This window comes from Orbicella franksi, chromosome 12 (assembly GCF_964199315.1).
Source record: "Orbicella franksi chromosome 12, jaOrbFran1.1, whole genome shotgun sequence".
Lineage (NCBI taxonomy): Eukaryota > Metazoa > Cnidaria > Anthozoa > Scleractinia > Merulinidae > Orbicella > Orbicella franksi.
This window is the reverse complement of record NC_138156.1, coordinates 16863147-16881922: the sequence shown is the minus strand read 5'-3', so window position 1 is coordinate 16881922 and position 18776 is coordinate 16863147. Positions and strand designations below refer to the sequence as shown.

The following is an 18776-nucleotide window of genomic DNA, read 5'->3' as shown; positions in this document are numbered from 1 at the left end:
GAATAAAGAAAAGATCATTGCAAAGCATTCGGACTTTTTCTTAGTGATGTTGTAGTGCCCCTCAAGGGCGGATCTAGGGGGAGGTTGCAGGGGGTGTGACTCCCCCCCCCCCCTTCTTGAGATGAAGCCTTCTTCGTATTTGCTTTTAAAATTTGTTTACCTCACCAGTCAGTTAGGCCATTTCTTAGTGGTGCACCCCCTCCTAAGAAAAATCCTGGATCCGCCCCTGCCCCTAGGCCTCTCTTTCTTTCGCCGTCATTAACCGCTCTTTGTCAGTGCTCTTACTGGCATTTAATTTACTCTTTTAAATGTTTAGAAACTGTGTTTACTGCGTTTCCTTCTGTTTACTTGACTCAAGACAAATCCCTCGGGTGCTGTTTTTCTTTTGTTTCTTTATCTCACAACGTTTACGAATAAGTACTAACGAATGAAGATCTCATAGCCAAGTGAGGTCAATTGATTCCTTACAGACTGTTGAGACTTAAGACGCGAAACTCAGAACTCCGTAATAACTTAAGATCACCTTGCCTCCATTTTATAGGCAGTGCCGGGCATTGCCTTAGATGCTTCATAAACTCCAGTAAAAACACTACACTGAATTGGCGTAGTAAAGCCGTCCTGCACTCAGCGTATTACAAAAGAGAGATTCTGCTATTGATTTCAGAGCTTTTTTTCCTTCTATGTTGTCTTTAGTCTAAAACGATAGTCTGTGCAAAGGGTTTAGCGTGCAGTCGTTGAAGCAGTCACGTGCAAAGCACGTGATCATGCTTTGTCTTCTAGACGTTGATTGGCATCCCGCAATAAATATTTTATTTTCCTTTTTACATTTGTCGAGTGGCCATTTTATTACCTTGGTGTCAGCCATTTAGGAAAGCCGTGCATGAAAATCCAAAGTGAGAAAAAAGGGGGAAAGCATTTCTCGACTTGCGAGCATACTTGTGCTTGATCTAAGTGAAGCCTGCAAATCATCGCAAATTAACGCAGCATTGTGCAAATCTATACCAAACAGTAACAAATCAACGCAAACGTCCTTCTTCAGTTATCCTGTCTCTGTTGAGTGCGAGGACTTACACTGTCCGTTTAAGTATAAGTATACTTGGTTTTCGCCGGAGCATCTATGGCAAGATTAACGGTGTTATTGTTCTCAGCGATAAGTCTCACACCAAGGTAAGACAGTAGCCCCGCCACACTGTTACTCAGCGTCTCACTCTTGAGCTTCTGGAATGCCGCGGATTCTGCTTCGTACGCTGCTCGTATGCTACTTGCCTCGGCGTTGGCTTTGGTCAAGAGCACCCTGGCCTCGGACTCTGCGCGCTGAATTGTTATCTGCGCTTGCTTGATGGCTCCTTCTCTGTCAGACTTTGCTTCTACTAGTAGCCGAGGGCGCTCATTTTCAGCTACCTTGATATTTTCTTTGGCTGCCTCTTTCGTGCGAATAACCTTTTCATAGGAATCTGGACGCATGATGTTTTGAACCTGAGGTAAAGGAATTACGTTCATTCACAGATTACAAAACTCTTCAACTGGTTTGTCATGGACAGCGAGCCGCCGCCCTGTTCAGAGTGTACCCGTGCCCCTCCATTTTCCCTCCCTTGGCCACATTTTCCTGTCTTTTGGACTCATAAAAAAAGCCAGGGAAAGAAAAAGACTATTTGAGTCGTGTGTTGCAGAAGCTGCTCGGGCCGCAAATCCGTGCTTTTGATTCAGTTGTATAATACTTCATAGTCATGCGCTACCGTGCAGTTGTTCTAGCTTGTTCCAGTCATGCGGTTAGTCAGTGGACGAGAAAATAGCTGAAGTGTAGGGCTTGACCCAGGTGAAGGGGCGGAGGAGCAGTGTGATATCGGAACGATGAACATCGCACTCCACTAATTTTTCTGTTGCCATTTTTCGCACTGCTTTCCTGACTAACCGAACATTGAACACTTTGGACAGGCTAAGTTTGTTTAATTTTCACAGTTATTTCTTTTACAAGTCACCGCAATTCCGTTTGATCTAAATTATAAAATCTAGCTAAAAAGTTCAGGGATACATCGACAGTTATCGATCTCCTGTACACATTACGATGGGGGATAAATGAGAGCCTGAAGTACTAAAATGTAGGAGAGACAGCTATATCACAATATTGAGTATTCCACGCTCATCCGGCCAAATCTAGTTATTTACCTGAAGGTCTTCAACATCTGCCCATGCATTGTCAAATCTCCGTCCAATGGTTTTACGAACAAGATCTTGAAAGGAAGCGCGTTCAGCTTGAAGCTGCGTGGTATTGAATGAACTACAGGCGTCATGTATGGCGGACTCGCTAATGCTCCTAAGGATAGAAACAAATTAATGAGACAAACCGGATGCCCAAGCAAGCTTTTTGATTGGTTTGCTGACCCGTGCCAAACCAGTCAGCGCGAAATTGTCCGTTCCTTTCAACCAATCAGATTATTTGGCATGCGCATGTTCTAGTCTGTGTCCGTGATTGGCTTACAGCGTATTCTTCCGCCATAAAGGTTTTTGATTAATTTCTGGGCTTTGGCGGTTGTTTTAAGAAGTTAAAAGATACTGTAAGATACTGGCAGAAAAATGTGAGTCCATGAGTTCGATTCTGCGTTGATTAGCATGGAGCGCCTATAAAGGGTAAGGAGGCGCAGTGAGGACAAGATCATTATTCTTTTAATGAAACCATCGTGCTATGACTACAGGCAAACGAAACACTAATAACATTTTGTGATCAATTTGAAGTTAAATAACCTCACGGTGTAACTCACGCTTTGATGATTCATCGTCGGAAGGCTAATTCTTGAAAAGTTTGCAGAAGGACTACCATGTCTACAGCGGTTAATTAAAGTATGCAAGAGACATCGGGTGTCTAACGCTTTCTCCTAGCTACAGACTGACAATGTCATGATGGATTTTAATTACAGTGGAATCGCGATGTCTCAAACCCTCATTTTTTCGAACCTCCCGATAACTCGAACCAAAACTCGTTTCCTTCTCCTCAGTCGAACACTGTAATTTTACCCCCGATTTCTCTAACCAATTTTCGTTTCCCTCAGTTGGAGGTTCAAAAAATCGGGATTCCACTGTATGTTTAGGCTATGCAGTGGCGGATCCAGACCTTGAGCTAAGGGAGGTGGGGCGGGCGAGGGGGAGGGGGGGTGTTATGCTCGGCCCTGCCGGCTTTTCTTCCTTCGGCGATTGTTTTTGTTTGTACCCAAAATAGGGGGGGCGGGCCCACCGGCCTCTCCCCTAGATCTGCCTCTGCTATCTTACACTGTTTGATGTTGTTCAATTTTACTTATGAACTCCTTTATACGATGCTACAAGTAACTCGGTCATTATCAAGTCAACAAACAAGTGGCTTACTTGAGCAGTTTGACGTAATTATCCTTGTCCTTAAACTGCAAAATGATCTCTCGGAGATTGTTCGGCCGCGCTCGATACTGAAACTGTACGTTCAACTTTATCTCAATGCCTTCCCTGTTAAGACACTCTAACTCATTGAAAATTATACTCTGAAAGACGCTGGGAAATATAATAAATTTGTAGCCTGGCGAGCCGGCATGGAGCCCTTCTCTCTTCACTTCGGAAGATAGCTCCTTCTGATGAATATTGTATGCAACACCAACTGGTAGACAGAAAAAACAACAAATAATCAGTTATTATACAAGTGATTAGTTGGCATACTAGTGGTAGATCAAAGGTTGGGCATGCGCGCGAAGTGGGGTCCCCACAAGCTGCGTTACATTTGTTCAACACTTTAGTCAAGAGGGCAAAATGTATCCTGTTAGAAGATGAACGCTTTTTATAGGTTGATCAAAAATTTAAGGTGGCTCCGAAACCGCTCCTACAAATTGAATGCAATTTTATTAAAGCTGAAGCTCCTGATTTAAGTTGCAGACTATATTACCGATTACATTATCGCGTTCGAAACTGACAACAGAGCGTTAACTTTGAGAGCGAGAAATTTGACAGCCTGAATGAGTTTTAGGTTTCTTGACTTTGATCATAAATTTTTAGTCAAGACATTAAACATTGTTCTGTTCCTTTTAAATTGTATGCTTTAGTCTTTATGACTGCAATATGTTGACCAAATATCTATCCGTGACGTTTATTCTGAGAGCCTTTTTTCATACGGACACCCTGTTCTGTCGCACTTTGTAATAAAATCGTCGCACTTTGCCCGTAATACCCGTCACACTTTGTAATTACACTAGTCGCACTTTGTAATAAAAAAGCTGTCGCATTTTGTAGTAAGAGACTGCCAAACTTTGCAATAAATCAAGCTGTCGCACTTTGTAATAAAGTTTGCTTAAATAATTCGTTTTAATTAAGAAAGTTTGCGGCCAATCCTAAACGATGCGGGCACTCGGAAACAGGGAATACACCCGCCCCGTTGAATTTTACATGGGGAGAATGGCTTGAACGAAGTACTGTTTAACTATCAATGGACGGCGATTGTATTTGCAGGGTACAAAGGATTTTCTTACTTCAGGCAATACATTTTTTTGGGTGGGGGGAGGGTGGGGGGAATCTCAACCTCAGATTTCTTATTAAAAAGGTTTTCCGAAGAACAAAGTAGAGTGCCAGTGGCAAATCTCCTTTTCAATTTCTTATCTTATGAGTGACATTGATTTGTAGCTGTCAAAGGGACGAAGTGTCTTATGTTCAAATACTGCCTCTTTCAAGTTGACGTTTAATATTTTGCCAAAAATTTTGCAGATTGAGAGATGTTTCGTTGCTTGCTACGCATTCAAGATATTGTAAAATTCATCAAATTACTTGAATGTCACACACATTGATTGAAAGTTCACTTGACTGTAATAATTAATTTTCGTTAGCACATAAATTGATTGTACAACCATAAAAAGAAAAAAAAGGATATGAAACTATTCCGAGATTATATGAACTGTTATGTCGATTCACTAAAATAAAAGAAATTTGACTTTTTAATTGTTTGAAGCATTGCAGACAGAAATATACTTAAGATATGCTTTCTATTTCCCCGAAGTTCATGATCATTGTGACAGCTTAATTTATTAACCGCGCGGCCATGGGCCGAGCGCGGTTCTAGGTTTACCCGTGGTTTATTTATTTTTAACCGCGCGGCCATGGGCCGAGCGCGGTTCATGTTCTACCCTTGGTTTATTATTTTTTTTTAATTTTTTTTTTTGTCGGAGACCAGACGCAGATCTCCACTCGGCCAACTTTGAATTACGCAATCTGTAATGTTTACTCGCCAAACCTTGTTTCTTCAGGGTCAACAGAAATCTCAGATTACAAAGTCACGCCGAACCTACACGTTGCAAAAAAATCTCTTCAAAACCCTGACATCGAAGCGATATATCACTTTAGCGTTAATAGCTACCTCATATCGGCAGTATTAAAATCTATTCGTTAACAATCCAGCTTCATCATATTAAAATTTCAACGAAATCGAACAAAACCAGAACTAAATATTATTAGGTTTTTTTTGTAACCTAGCTTCATTGCTTGAGTCGACAAAGGAAGCGACGGTCGCCCATAGCCACCGAAACACATTAACATAACCAGTGAACCTACGTTTCGGTCAAAAAAATCCAGGATTATTGCCTGAAAGCTGAAAATTCAAGGGGAACATCTTTTTCGAACTTTTCTCAAGTTATTTAGACGAAAAAATGACCTCGGCGGACTCCAAAAGAGAACGAAACAAAAAACAGAACGAGACAGTGAGAAGAGCCGATAATTTATTCACCGCGTGGCCTTAGTTACGTTCAAGTTAAAAAAACCTTACTTCTGGATAATTTCAGCCTTACAAGTCAGCAACTGGTCCCAAATTACTTTCTGTATCCTTACAAATGTCCTGACTTCCATCTCCGAAAGATTTGGCCGCAATTTTTGTAGCAAATAAACATTTCGCCGACAGCAATCACCATTACGGTGGCTTGCAACTAATTCGCTAACTTTACAAAACCCTCCCGAGGGGGGGATATGACGAAAAGAGCTGAAAAATGATGGCCGGAAATAGAGTAATTTTCTCAGCTTCCAGTGTGCCAAATTTGCAGGAAATAGGTTCAAAACCGATGTTTTTTTTTTCGTTTTTTTTCCTTCGGGTCACTCATGCTACCAAAACAGTTAACTTTTAAAAGCGCGGTTGTAAGATCTTAAAGATCTTCTTGTTATTTTTTTTTTGTCGGTGACCAGACGCAGACCTCCGCTCGGCCAAACTTTGAGTCACGCAACGTGTGATTTTTTTCCGCCAGAAGCTGTTAAAACATAAATACACGGACAATTTTACCGATATTGTTTTCTTTTTTGTGGGTAAAATATATTTTCTTTTCGTTTTATCAAAGCGTTGGATTTAAAGGGAATAATAAATACGCTGAAAAAAGGTATTACGTCAGCCATGGAATGCGCTGACGTTGCAGCTTTCACTTTCGCTACGTGACAAATACGATCGTGTTTACTTTGCAAGTTTATTTCGGCAGAAGCGACGGTCATTAATTTGTTTGTAATTTTGTGAGTATTTCTTGTGGTTTTATGCAAATGAAGTAAATCCTTTGACTGTTTCATCACAGTCGGTTCATAGATCAGAAGGAAAATTAAATATTTGCAAGCCAAGCAACGTGTCAGAACGTGCAAAGATTACGTCATTGGTAGGGAAATAACCACCGTACTAAAGATAGCCGTAGATAACGCAATTCTTGAATTATGTGACTCGTGCGACTTCTTTGCTAACCCTTAACTCAAGGGAAAAAACAATTAAATTTAATCGTGACTTTAAAGAAAGAAAGCGGTTTGTAATAGTGTTCGTATCTTCATGCCCATACATATCCCGAAGAAAGTTCCAGATTAAGACTATTACGTCATCGGAAATGTCACAACGGCTACGACTGATGGTGCGATAATAGAGTTTGTGTTGATCAAGTGCTGTGATGTCTACAGTAATCAATGAATCATCAAAGATTGCTTTGGAATATGCACTGCGTTGCGACTGTAGTACTAAGAAAACAGTTAAATTTTAAACGCGCGGTTATAAGATCTAACAGATCTTCTTGTTACAAAGTGCGACAGTCTCTTATTACAAAATGCGACAGCTTTTTCATTACAACGGTGCGACTAGTGTTATCACAAAGTGTGTTGGGTATTCCAAAGTGTGACAATTTTATTACAAAGTGCAATAGGTATTACAAAGAGTGACGATTATTACAAAGTGCGACAGAACACACCCGGATAGTACTTTTCAAAAACCAATATGGCTGACTTAACGTCACAAGACAACGCGTGACCCAAGTTGTATTGCTTATAGATCGTTTTCACTGTCACGCAAGGAAAAAATAAATCGAAAAGTATTCAGTGGATAAAGTCAAGAAATTGTAATGTTATAGTCAATAGGCAAAGAAGACACTTCTCGAAGTCTTAGGTCTTTGCGCTTTCCCAAACTTCAGATATTCGTCGAAATGTTTTGCGCAAATTTACAGAGCCCAGTATGTTGCCGCCATGATAAGGAGCTATTTGCTCCACGAACATGGCGGTCGGAAAATAGTGTAAACATCTGGAACTCACTTTGGCTATTTGGGCGACTGATTATCTGAACTGAACCAATAAACATTCACACAAGCACTTTTCCCAACACTTTAACTCCTAAAAAGGCTAAGAATCACTAGGTAAGTGTGTATTTTTTGCACAAACGCGATCGCAACGGTATGTCACGCACCGCCATAACTCGGAACTTCATACTGCGCTGGTTTCCAAACCAAGCACGCTATTGAGCTGAAATGTTGTAAACAGATATAAATTTAGATCCTATCATGCCCGATGAGGATAAAAGCTTTCGCAGCTGTTTAGTTTTGGATTTTGGAATTTGATGACGTCACGTGAAAACGATCTATATTTTTCTAAAAAAATAGGAAATTATCAAATCGCATATCAGCGAAATTGATAATAGTAGAGCTACATAGGTTTCTTACTGTTTTGGCCTAAAAATATTATATAACGTAAACGCAATTTGCTTTTAAAAGACTTTTGTGTTGTGCTTCTCTTATTTACAGAATTATTCAAATCAGTTTTTGGCTTTGTACACAGATGCTAATGTTCGAGCAGAAAAGTTCGTTTTAATTGAATCAGTCAACGAAACCCGGCAGCGATCGCAGCCATGCATGTTCACCTATCCTTTGAAGAAAACTTCGCGGATGTAACTTAACTACCATGCAAAATATCTGAAGTACTGACCGCTAATCAATTTGCGTCAGGAGCTTTGTTGTGCTTATTGCACGATATGATGTAGTTTTGTGTTGGCTTCGGTGTTCACTAAAGAATTTCCTAAATTTTGCATGCCATGTTTCAACCCGCGTCTTAAACGACTCTGCAGAAACAATCTTCCACGCGTTATTCTGTAAAACTGTATAAAGAAATTTACCTTCTTCTGTGCTGAGCTTGCGTAAAGAAGTCCCAAGCATTGCTCCGATGAAGACGATTATTCCAACGACTATTAGACAGATGATCACATTCTTGGTTTTCTGTTCCATGTTTAATGTAGGCTACACTCGGTCAGCAAGTGCAAAATTTTCAACACTGGTCCTAGCTGAAAAAGAATTGAACACCAACTTTGGCACGGCCTGATCAACTCCTAATTTCTTAGGAACTGAGTAAAATCACGTAATTGCCCTCAACTATGTGCATAAATTTCCTTTGGTGTGACGACTACAAATAAACAGACAACAATGACTGTTAAAAAAAAGATTGAAATGTCCGCGGTTTTAATTCCCGTTGCTCTCTTTGATTATCTTAAGTGCAAAGTTAGTGTCAAAATTACGGCAGAAAAATTGGATTGCCATCAAGCAGAAATTCCAGGTTGTTTTGCTCAGTTTTCTTAGCCGCACATATTAAACCACTGAGATTACAATATGAGGATTCCGCATTGTTTCTTGAAAGCTTAGTGTGACGGCTGATGCATGCATAATTAAACTGGGTTTCTTGCGCTGTACTGGTTCAAAACATGGCGAACTCTGCTCAGGTTGTCATTATCGGCGTGATAGGAGTTGCAGCTCTTCTCATCCTTATCTTAATACCTACAAGCTTCTCCGACGTCGAATACTACGAGGTGAGTTTCTGAGTTCAATTATTTCTACTCTCTGCACGAAAAGATTGATCCTCGACAAATACAGCGATTATAGCAACATTATTCAAATCATTTCAAGTCCCTAGCATTGCTCCGATGAAGCCTTGATACAGAGCAGTTTCACCCGCGCATTGCAAAGTTGTTGTTATAAGACATTTTCAACTAATTCTCGATTTCTGCAAAGGTTGTAAAAAAGGATTCAGCATTATCATTCTTAAATGGTTTGGTGTTTACGATACACTGAGTCATCAGTTCAGAACGTTGTGAACGTTCAAACTTCATGCGCTACAGCTAAATTCAACGTTTGAGGAATGAGTTCACAAGCATGAAATTAAAGAGAACTGTACAGTTTTTTTCTGTTGTTGTTATATATATGTTGTACGAGAAGCTGTTTACACATGTATTAATGTGCACGATAGACAAACTCGTTTCAGGAACTCGGTTTTGAGCCAAGCTTTTTGAATATATTTTTTGAACATATGTAATGAAATCAACAAGCATTTAGTTACATAAGTTAAGTTGAGTATTTAAATTTTTTTAGGGTTAGTGATTTAGCATTTTCATTTGTTATAACACTACTAAATGTACGATTTAAGATGGGGACGGGTTGATTCCAGTGCTGCACTGATGCACACGGAATTTGTGAACAAGTTATGCATTGGTTGTTTTCGTGAAAATGGTCACGTCCGCCGACATGACATTGTTCAGTAAACAACTTCCCAAGTCAATATGCCCTACTTCTAATAAATCGAAATATTGGATACTTCGGGAAAAAAATGTTTGTACTTTCCAAAAACAAAGTTAAGTTTAGCCTGTTGCCTAATAACGACTTCTATAAGCTTATGTCGTTAATATGTTCTTGAGAGAGAGAGTTTTGAAACTAGAAACACCTTTTATAACTTAACAGGCAGTTTCATTGCCTATGTATTCGATGTTCGAGTTTTACTTGCTGCTGATTTCAATATAACCTGTGATGTGCGATGAACGTTTCAAACTGGAGATGATAGATGTAAATAAGAATGAGGTAAAACCCTGTAGAGCCTCAGTCAAAAATGCTCACGTCGTCAATTTCAGGACTGGGCCAATATTTATCAAATACAGTCATACTTTCCCGCGGCGGACCTTTCCGAAATAGTGGGTGGGGCTGTTCTGATGGCTTCAGTAAGTTAAACCTTTACTCTGCTCTGAACCAAAATATCGCTGATTTTGCAGCCTTTTTCTGATATCTGAAAATGTACGTATAAGATAACCTTTCCCTTTAAAATGTGAGGGGAAAATCAACTTGTTGCAAAAACGGGGCTCTGTTCAAATGCGACTAGAATGAGATGTCATTTGATTTATTATGTGTTCAGAAGAAGTTTAGTACTGAAGTCGGTACCTGCAAAAGCTAGAAAGATCGAGGCTGAACTCGGTCCATTGAAATTCGAAATGCTAATCGCGCGAGTAGTTTTACAAGCTAGCGCCAATGATTTTACAAGTCAAAAGGAAAGCAATATTTATTTATTTAATTGCGTTTAGTGGCACATCACGTAAACAACTTGACCATATTTCCTTGAGTAAGAAAGTTGTGAAAGGTCCCTGATCATGTCAAATTGTTCTCTTGTATTTATGAGGCGTAAAACTGAAGGACTTAATATCTCTAAGAAATACTAGGCTATGTGTTGTTTTGGTTGCTACAAAAAAACAATGCTTTTGTCAGTAGAAGTACATGAATAATTAGTGAAATGAAACTTCCTTGTTCAGCTTGAGTCGTGCCTTTAGTCATGCATGCGTCACTAGCTCAGTGTCAATAAACGGTTGGTCTCTCATCAAGTTGTATTATGGCGAGTCTGATGCGAGTTTTGGTCACCGCTCTCGTCTGTGTACTATTTGTTGCCCTTCTTTTCGTTATTTTGATGTCGACAAGCTTTTCCGACGTTGAATATTACGAGGTATGTAGCTATGCGAGAAGCAAATGTTAATGAAATGTGAATCGTTCACACACCATTGTGGCACATGAGTAAACAATAAGATATTGAGGTATGATTAGTAAACGAAGTTGCTGTTTTCTAGCAATTCTAAATCAGCTTTTCGTGAACTTTAAAGCTGATATTTCCTTTATGCCTTTGTCAATACGGACTACCAAAGCAGACAATGCACCGCGTGTCATAGACATAAGGGCAGGAGAATCGAGCTGGAAAGGTGATCAGCTATTTATTCCCGAAAGATTAAGGAAATGCTCCTGTAATCTCTTACGCAGATAATTTTGAGGATAATAAAGAATTTGCACTCTTTACGATTATTGCCTTCATATCCTTGCGGGAATTTTTATCTATTTTGTCTGGCCAACACAATAAAACCAAGAATATATTCTGCATGAATTAATAGCATTTATTATATGGCTTTGGCTTGTGGCCGATATAACGCGCGCTGATTGGCTAAGAGCGAGATCTGAGCGGTCATTATGCAGCCGTAATGCCCACGGGCCGATTACGGATTATGCAAATTAGGAAGAGCTCGGCTCGGAAAATTCAAGCGCATTGAAACGATGAAAGCCGATTAAAAACAGTAAGAGAAGTAAATTTAATTCCGAGCAGCTAAAAGTTTAGGGATTTTTCCTTAATAAAATTTACTACGATTATCAGTTGAGTAAGGCGAGACGAAAGTTTGGTCACCAAGTTTTAACGTAAAAATCGTGTTGTTGTCACGAGCAACTGGCTCCGTATCCGTTGGCAACTTGTCCGCCTTTGACGTCAATTGGCAGCAAAGCGCGCGAAATTGTAGGCGACGCGACAGGCGACCAACGGCTGTTGATATTGTTGCCAACGGAAACGAGGTAAGTTGCTCGTGACAACAACACGATTTTTACGTTAAAACTTGGTGACCAAACTTTCGTCCCGCCTTACTCAACTGATAATCGTAGTATATAGAAGTCGTTTTTGACTTACCGGTAACCTTGGCGAGCACTAGTGAAAAGCAATCAAAGTTTGCCGAGTGTTGAGTAAAGCTAAAATCGCTAAGTGAAAAACACCATCGGCAGATGTGTCACGTATCCTGAGCAGAAAACCACGAAGAAACTTATAAGTCATCATCTTAATCACAATAATTACCGAAATATTGAACTCCGTTTCAGTTCTCATCAAATAGATTCCCTCGCTTCAACACAAGCAAGTGAAAATCAACTTCCAGGATCATCAGATGTAAACAATCGGGCGGTTTCTGTCGGTAGCAGTGTTTCTGATACCTGCAGGAAGTTTTAGACGCTCACAAGGCTTGAAAAGTTCATTCATAAGTCCCAGAGTGAAGAAGGCCAAGATATGTTGTCGAAAACGAATGCGAAGATCGAGTTATTCTGAGCAGTGCATTCTGAAGCATTAGTATTTTCTTTCACCGAAAGACCGTTGGTTTGGACCAGTTTGAAGCACTTTCTGTCTTTTCTATATGCGTTGATGTTTCGCCACAACAGTTGGAAAATCTCCCTCATCGAGTTGTGGCTCCACGATACTAAAATACCTTTTCGAGGGCTGTGACAATCATTTTTCCCGTAAAGAATTACAGTAGTGAAGTTCACTGACTGTGTAGTTTTGCCCTGGGTTTGAGACGATGAATGAATCGGTAAACGCGCGCATCGCCGGATGTAAATTGACGACTTCCGCTTGAATAATCTTTGTTTCTTCAATTCGTGAGCCATATAATAAACAACTTAATAACCTCGACCGTTCGGTCGTTACGGGAAAATCTCAAACCTCGGCCTACCGTATTGACCTTAGTTTGAGATTTTCCCGTAACGACCGAACGGTCGAGGTTATTAAGTAGTTATAAATATTTGATTGTTAAACACATCAATAACCCCGCTCATATGAAATATAGCGGCACCAAGCAGTCTTTTGCAGGACCTTGAACGGTTCAAATTCTTGAAAACTCTTCTTCATCTCCATCTTGAACTGCTACTACTATTGCATCTGTTTTGACTGTTATTGCACAAACTAGAAGGTTTCATCAACTATACACGAAACATTTTTGACATGTTTTGGAGTACTGCCGGCGGAACTATCTGAACTATAAGTAATGGTTAAGTAATGTACAAATTTAGCTTCTCCAAAGTAATATCACTTTCTAGTCACTGAATGACGAAACAATTCCACTAAATTATGAGGGTCTCATTGGGGCTTACTGTTAGCTATAAAACGGGCCAAAAATGTAGGGGTTAGTCGTACAAATTGAACATTTTATCCGTTAACAATAAATAATTTTCATCATAAAGCAGTTTAACCTCGAAAGTGAAAGTATCGAGATCTCTTGTCAATACTCTGTGTCTTGTATTACTATAGTAGTAAGCTATATTAGTCTATAATTCTTATTGTTATGTAGCTGGCGTTTTTCTCGCTGCAGCGCGCCTATTCATTAGCAAGGTCGTGGTCACATGACATCTAACAATCAAACTGTTTCCCGCCAAATGCCATGAGCGGGCAACAGTAGTGCGAAAACTATGACGTCAAACGGGAAACAGTTCCGCCACTGTTACCCGCGAAATGTTGACCGCTGTTGCACGTCATTTGGCAATAAAGTAATTATTGGTTTTCCACGGTTTGACCCATTTGTTTTGATATATAGCAAAACAAATGGGTCAAACAATGTTTTACGAGACTTCGTCTCGGGAGACATTAAGATTCTCGGGAAACAAAATTCACTGTTCCCGTTCCGAAATAGTCCTAAGACCTTAAATATGTTTTACAGTAATTAAAATATATATATTTTTCACTTTTTTAGACAATTGAAATTAATTTTTAACTTTTTAACCAATGGTAATTAATCTTTTTAAGATTTCTGTTTTAACGTAAGGGAAAAAAAATAATCATTACTCTGACTTGCACTGAAACGAGCACGGTGGGTGTACTTTGCATAATCCTCTTAGTCGTTCTGCGGCAAACTTATTTGATTAAACTGATTCATGATCACCTCTTTCTCTGTGTATTTCCACACAGCTTGGCTTCAAGAGACGTAAGTCAACAGGTTTTGTGGACGTCAGTGAAGTGTTCACTTCTGGTCGATACTTTGTAGGTCCAGATTACACCTTCAAGGTGTTTCAAGCCAATGCTCATTTTGTCAAACTTGATGAGATCTCTGTGTGGACGGATGATAAAGTCGAAATCGAAATCAGCTGCTCCTTTCAGTATTTCCTGAGAAAGGACTTTCTGCCAGACTTACACGAAGCTTACAATGTCGACTACGAACCGGTTGTCAGGGGAACAGCTATTGACGCCATTAAAGGGCGGGCTGCGGATTTACCCATTGATGATTACATCAGGTTTGTTTTCCTTTTAAATTTTAGTGATTAGAAAAGTAGCTTTTTCTATCTAAACTCTGTCTAAGGAGGGGGGGGGGGGTGGGGACAAAATAGGGAGGCGGGAGAAATGACCCCAAAAAAGTTGGGAACATGGAGAAATAGGGGGAAAAAGTAGGGGGGAGGGACAAAAGGAAATGGTGGGAGTAGGGAAAACGGGATGGACCTGGATGGGGATAAAATGTTATAGAATATTTAGAGTAGAGAGGAGGGAAAATTGGCTAAAAAAGTAGGGAGAAGGGGGATTAGCCCCCTTGTTCCTCCCTCCTCCTGGTTGAAGGTTGGAATGATCTGTTTTTTGGGACTACTGTAATAAGCTAGATAACGGCGGTCTATTTGTTACATGCCCTTCTTGAGCATATAATGACAGGTTTTCAACCCAAGTCCTGAGCAAGTATTAACAGACCAAACTATGCACGAATAAAAAACAACTCAGTGAATACAGAGCAATTCAGTGATTAAAATATATCACAGCCATTTCCACATGGTAGTTCCCTCTAGAACTCGAACAAGAAGCAATCACTAGGAAGGAAATAAGGGGGGGGGGGGGCTGGGAAGAACTAAAATCCCATAATATTTTCTTTCTCTTCTCTCTCTCCCTTTACCCAAGAGAACCTGGAGTTGGCTCTCATGCTTTCATTCTTTTCTCAAGACACAGACACGAATAATGGGATGTTTCGTCTATTTTCAGTACTACCTGAGAACATACGTGCTTTCTAACCATTGTTGTTGTTTTTTTTTGTTTTGCTTTTTTCTGTATCAGGAAACGAGAAAACATAGAAAGGGAGCTGTTCAAAGCTCTGGCCAAGCGAGTGGATGGCTGCTGTAGGGAGACATGTCCTACTAAAGAAAAAGATATGCCTGCATGTGGTTACTGCATTCCTAACGCCAGGTGTAAGAACGATGAGAAAGGAATGTTTGTGGAGGTCAGATATTTCCAGCTGCTCGCTGTTGACATCCACGATGACGTCAAGAGTAGGTATCTCCGTCAAGTCACGGAGGCGGCCGAGGAGGAACGGGCCGAGTTTGAGTTGCAAGAGAAGGTAAACAGTTTCGAAGATTTGTCGTTTCCGCTATGGAAATACGAGTTATTTTAGAGCAAAAATCGAGCGAAAATAAATTATGGTAGCTAATCCTCTCAATTTTTATACATCATAGGTTGTTCGCAAGGAAACTGAGAGGCTCAGAAATGAAATCTACAATGAGGCCAGAGAAATAGCCCAGAATGCGAGCGCCACAGCAACCGTACTTGACGCCGGGGCCAAGGCAGAAGCGCTTAAAGTGGTTGAGCAAGCGAGATCTGAGGGCTTGAAGAACATGTACTCAGTGCTTGGAATAACCAGCGACGAGGAGAAGGCGGCTTTTAACTACCTGAGATCACTGCGTCAGAACAAAAATGTCAAGCTTAATGTTGGCTACCAATCACTCGCACAATTTCAAAATAATTAAGTTGTCGCGTTGAAATAATGTTGCTGTTAATCTTAATTAGCACCGCAAGAGAATGAAAAGGTTGACCGGAAGATGTCGTAATTAGCTTGCAATCTTTGTTAATGCTGAAAGTAAAGGCAAACTGTAAGACGCTACCAAATCACAATACTCGAGATATCGGGTTAATATTTTCCTTTGAAATATTGAGCTGTAATAAAAGAGCGTGGCGCAGTTTGCTTACTCTTTTCTAGATAATCTTTCGTGCATTGGAGGTAAAATACTTACCATGCATGTCTACACAATTTTGTATTAATAGTTTATATCAGTTTTGAAATGTTGAGATAAATAACGCCTATTTTTGAGCATTTTTTCCTGTACGGTTGCAATAAAAAGTATATTCGGAAGCTCTTAGCTTGAGATCAAGAGCATCGAGTTAAGATTCCCTACGCTTGGTTCATTCTTTTCAGTGTGTAGCCTTTCACGACAGGTCCGGGCGTGACTTTCACATCCTCCCTCAGTAAGCGGATTTTCTACCAATCACGTTTGTAGGAATCATCCAATGATAGGGCAGCTTTGATAAAACTACTAAGACATTACAATTCTGTACAATTCGTGCCGGGGTGAAAATGAAAACTTTGAGAATTACTGCTCATTCAATGACAGCAGGTCGACTTTTCGTGTTGTTGGTCCGCCCAAGAGCGCTTTGCCTTCAGCTTATCTTGTAATTAATGGTTTCCGTTTGCTCTCGCTAGCTGGGCAAAGCCAGGACTAGTTTCTGATCATATCATTAGTCCCTCATAGAGATTTGGCTTGCTGGGCTTTCATTCCATGTACAGAGTTCTCACATTATAGTGCTGAGGTAAGGAGTGTGAGTCCAAGTGGACCAATCAATAACGTGTTTTGCTCTGAGTGGCCTGGCCTGGTCAATTGAAGCTTACTAGCCTGCAGAACAGGCAGATTAGCGGAGCAGATCGTCAAGCGCGATACACGAGCGAGGAGCTCGTGGTCGCGCTCCGCGCTCGTGTATTGCGTTTCGCACACTGCCCGCTAATCCGCCTGTTCTGTAGGCTAGAAGCTTACTGAAGTGTTTGCACATTAAGTTTGCCTGCGAGTAGGCCTAATCGCAGGCTAATAACATTAAGTGTGCTTGGTGCAACTGATGCGTGTTACTTAAAATTACCAAAGGGACTCGTAAAATACTTCACTAAAATATCACAATTTCCGATAAGAGAGAGCTTTCACCTCTTTGGCCGAAAATGCTTACTCTACACTTTCAGACAAATATTGCCTCAACAAAAGAAAAAAAATACATTTTTAACAATAAGCGCCAGAAACGAGGAAACGATATTGGGGTTACTTTGCACAGCGGAGAGTCAAGAAACGTTGTACAGGCCCGCAAATGACCCCCAGGACCCCAAATGATCCCCAGATTGTACCGTAAATGATCCCGGACCGAAAATGGTCGACTCGCCATAAAATTTGAAAATGTGAGGACTCAGGAATTTGGACAGTGGATTTAAAATTTATGCAATCGCTTTTTTTGTTTTATTACTGTGAAACTCCGAAAACCGTGAACATTTAAATTTGATTACAAAAGGTTAATTTGGTACTGAACCAATCACAATAAAGTTCAGGACACGCGAGAAAACCTCAAAACCACAACCAATAGGCCACGTTCGATATGTCACTATTCTAACATCGATTCGAGGCTTTCGGGTCAAAATTGCAAATTTTTTAAGTTTCCTTTGTCTTTCAATTCCCAAGAGACTTGGATACAAAGAAAACACCACCAAACATAGAAGTTTGTCCTGAAAGCCTCGGAGCCATATTAGAATATTTATATATCGAACGTGGCCTATTATCGCCGGTGTTTGCGGTTTAGTTTTCTCACGCTTAATTGGCTTTTTCCTTGCTACACAATAATAATCCTTAAATATTTCTGGTATATATTCACGGTTTTCTGAGTTTCACAGTAATAATACAATATTTTGATTCAACAGTTACCATATGAAACGCAAGAAAATGTGCGGTATGAACGATTTGAATGCAAATTTCGCAACTTTATAAATGGTATCCGACGTCACAAAATCCTGTGTTTGAAATTAGCTAGATCCTTCCCTGAATGACTTTATTGGGTCCGGGCCTGGATGTATGATAACACAGGATGTTCACAATATCCTCAAATTTGGAGACAGTTGAGAATTCCCAAGTGGATTGACTACATTTTTACTACGGTAACTAGCACGGAGGAATCTCCAATGGCTATCTAGGACGCTAGTATAACAAATGTACAGGGAAATGTTCTAAGCGGTTAATTAGATGGCAGAGGCATCTTCAAAGATTCATGTTTCTTTTTGCAGTGCGTTTCGTAAACGAAAAATTTATGCAGTCGACACATGCAATTTAGTATTTTGTGCAATATGTTAAACGTCTTTTATTGCTGCTTTTATGCCCGAGGTGCTTGTCTTTTCTTCACCTAGGATAATTAAGAAAATATGTATCCATCCATAGACTTTTCATGGAGTCCACGCCATTGCAAACTTTTTGCGGTGGAATCAGTTGCGGTCCTGGGATCATTTGCGGTTCGGGGATCATTTGCGGGTCGGGATCATTTGCGGGTCGGGATCATTTGCGGGTCGGGATCATTTGCGGGTCCGTACCGATCGAGTACAAGAACGACTTTTCAATTTTAGTTTGCGGATTTATGATATCAAGTCACGTACACATCTCATCCGATGAGCGTCATGGGCGGATCCAGAATTTTTGTTAGGAGGCGGTGCACCACAAAGGAACGGCATAACTGACTACGTAGGTTATGCAAATTTTAAAAGCGAATACGAAGAAGGCTTCATCTCAGGCGCGGGGGGAGGGGGGGGAGGGGGCGGCGCACCCCTTGCATCCTCCCCCTAGATCCGTCTCTGGTTACCCTCTCTG

At 40.4% G+C, this 18776-nt stretch overlaps 2 protein-coding genes across 3 annotated transcripts; one reads left to right on the top strand and one right to left on the bottom strand.

Moving 5' to 3' along the window:
* Positions 1-1055: 1055 nt before the first annotated feature.
* Positions 1056-8817, bottom strand: LOC145462454 (uncharacterized). Its single transcript, XM_081445990.1, has 4 exons — positions 8390-8817; positions 3358-3619; positions 2167-2314; positions 1056-1476 (listed from the first exon to the last, which is right to left on the bottom strand). Exons 1-4 carry the CDS (start codon positions 8496-8498, stop codon positions 1081-1083), a joined length of 915 nt encoding a protein of 304 aa, XP_081302116.1. The 5' UTR covers positions 8499-8817; the 3' UTR covers positions 1056-1080.
* An 87-nt stretch (positions 8818-8904) lies between these two features.
* LOC145462447 (uncharacterized) lies at positions 8905-16246 on the top strand. Of its 2 annotated transcripts, none has more exons than XM_081445980.1 (4): positions 8905-9073; positions 14056-14378; positions 15178-15457; positions 15573-16246. In XM_081445980.1, the coding sequence occupies exons 1-4, from the start codon at positions 8969-8971 to the stop codon at positions 15861-15863; spliced, it is 999 nt and encodes a 332-aa protein (XP_081302106.1). In that variant the 5' UTR covers positions 8905-8968; the 3' UTR covers positions 15864-16246. The 2 variants fall into 2 exon arrangements, with proteins under 2 accessions (XP_081302106.1, XP_081302105.1); XM_081445979.1 differs by having other exon boundaries at positions 8995-11022.
* Positions 16247-18776: the final 2530 nt, after the last annotated feature.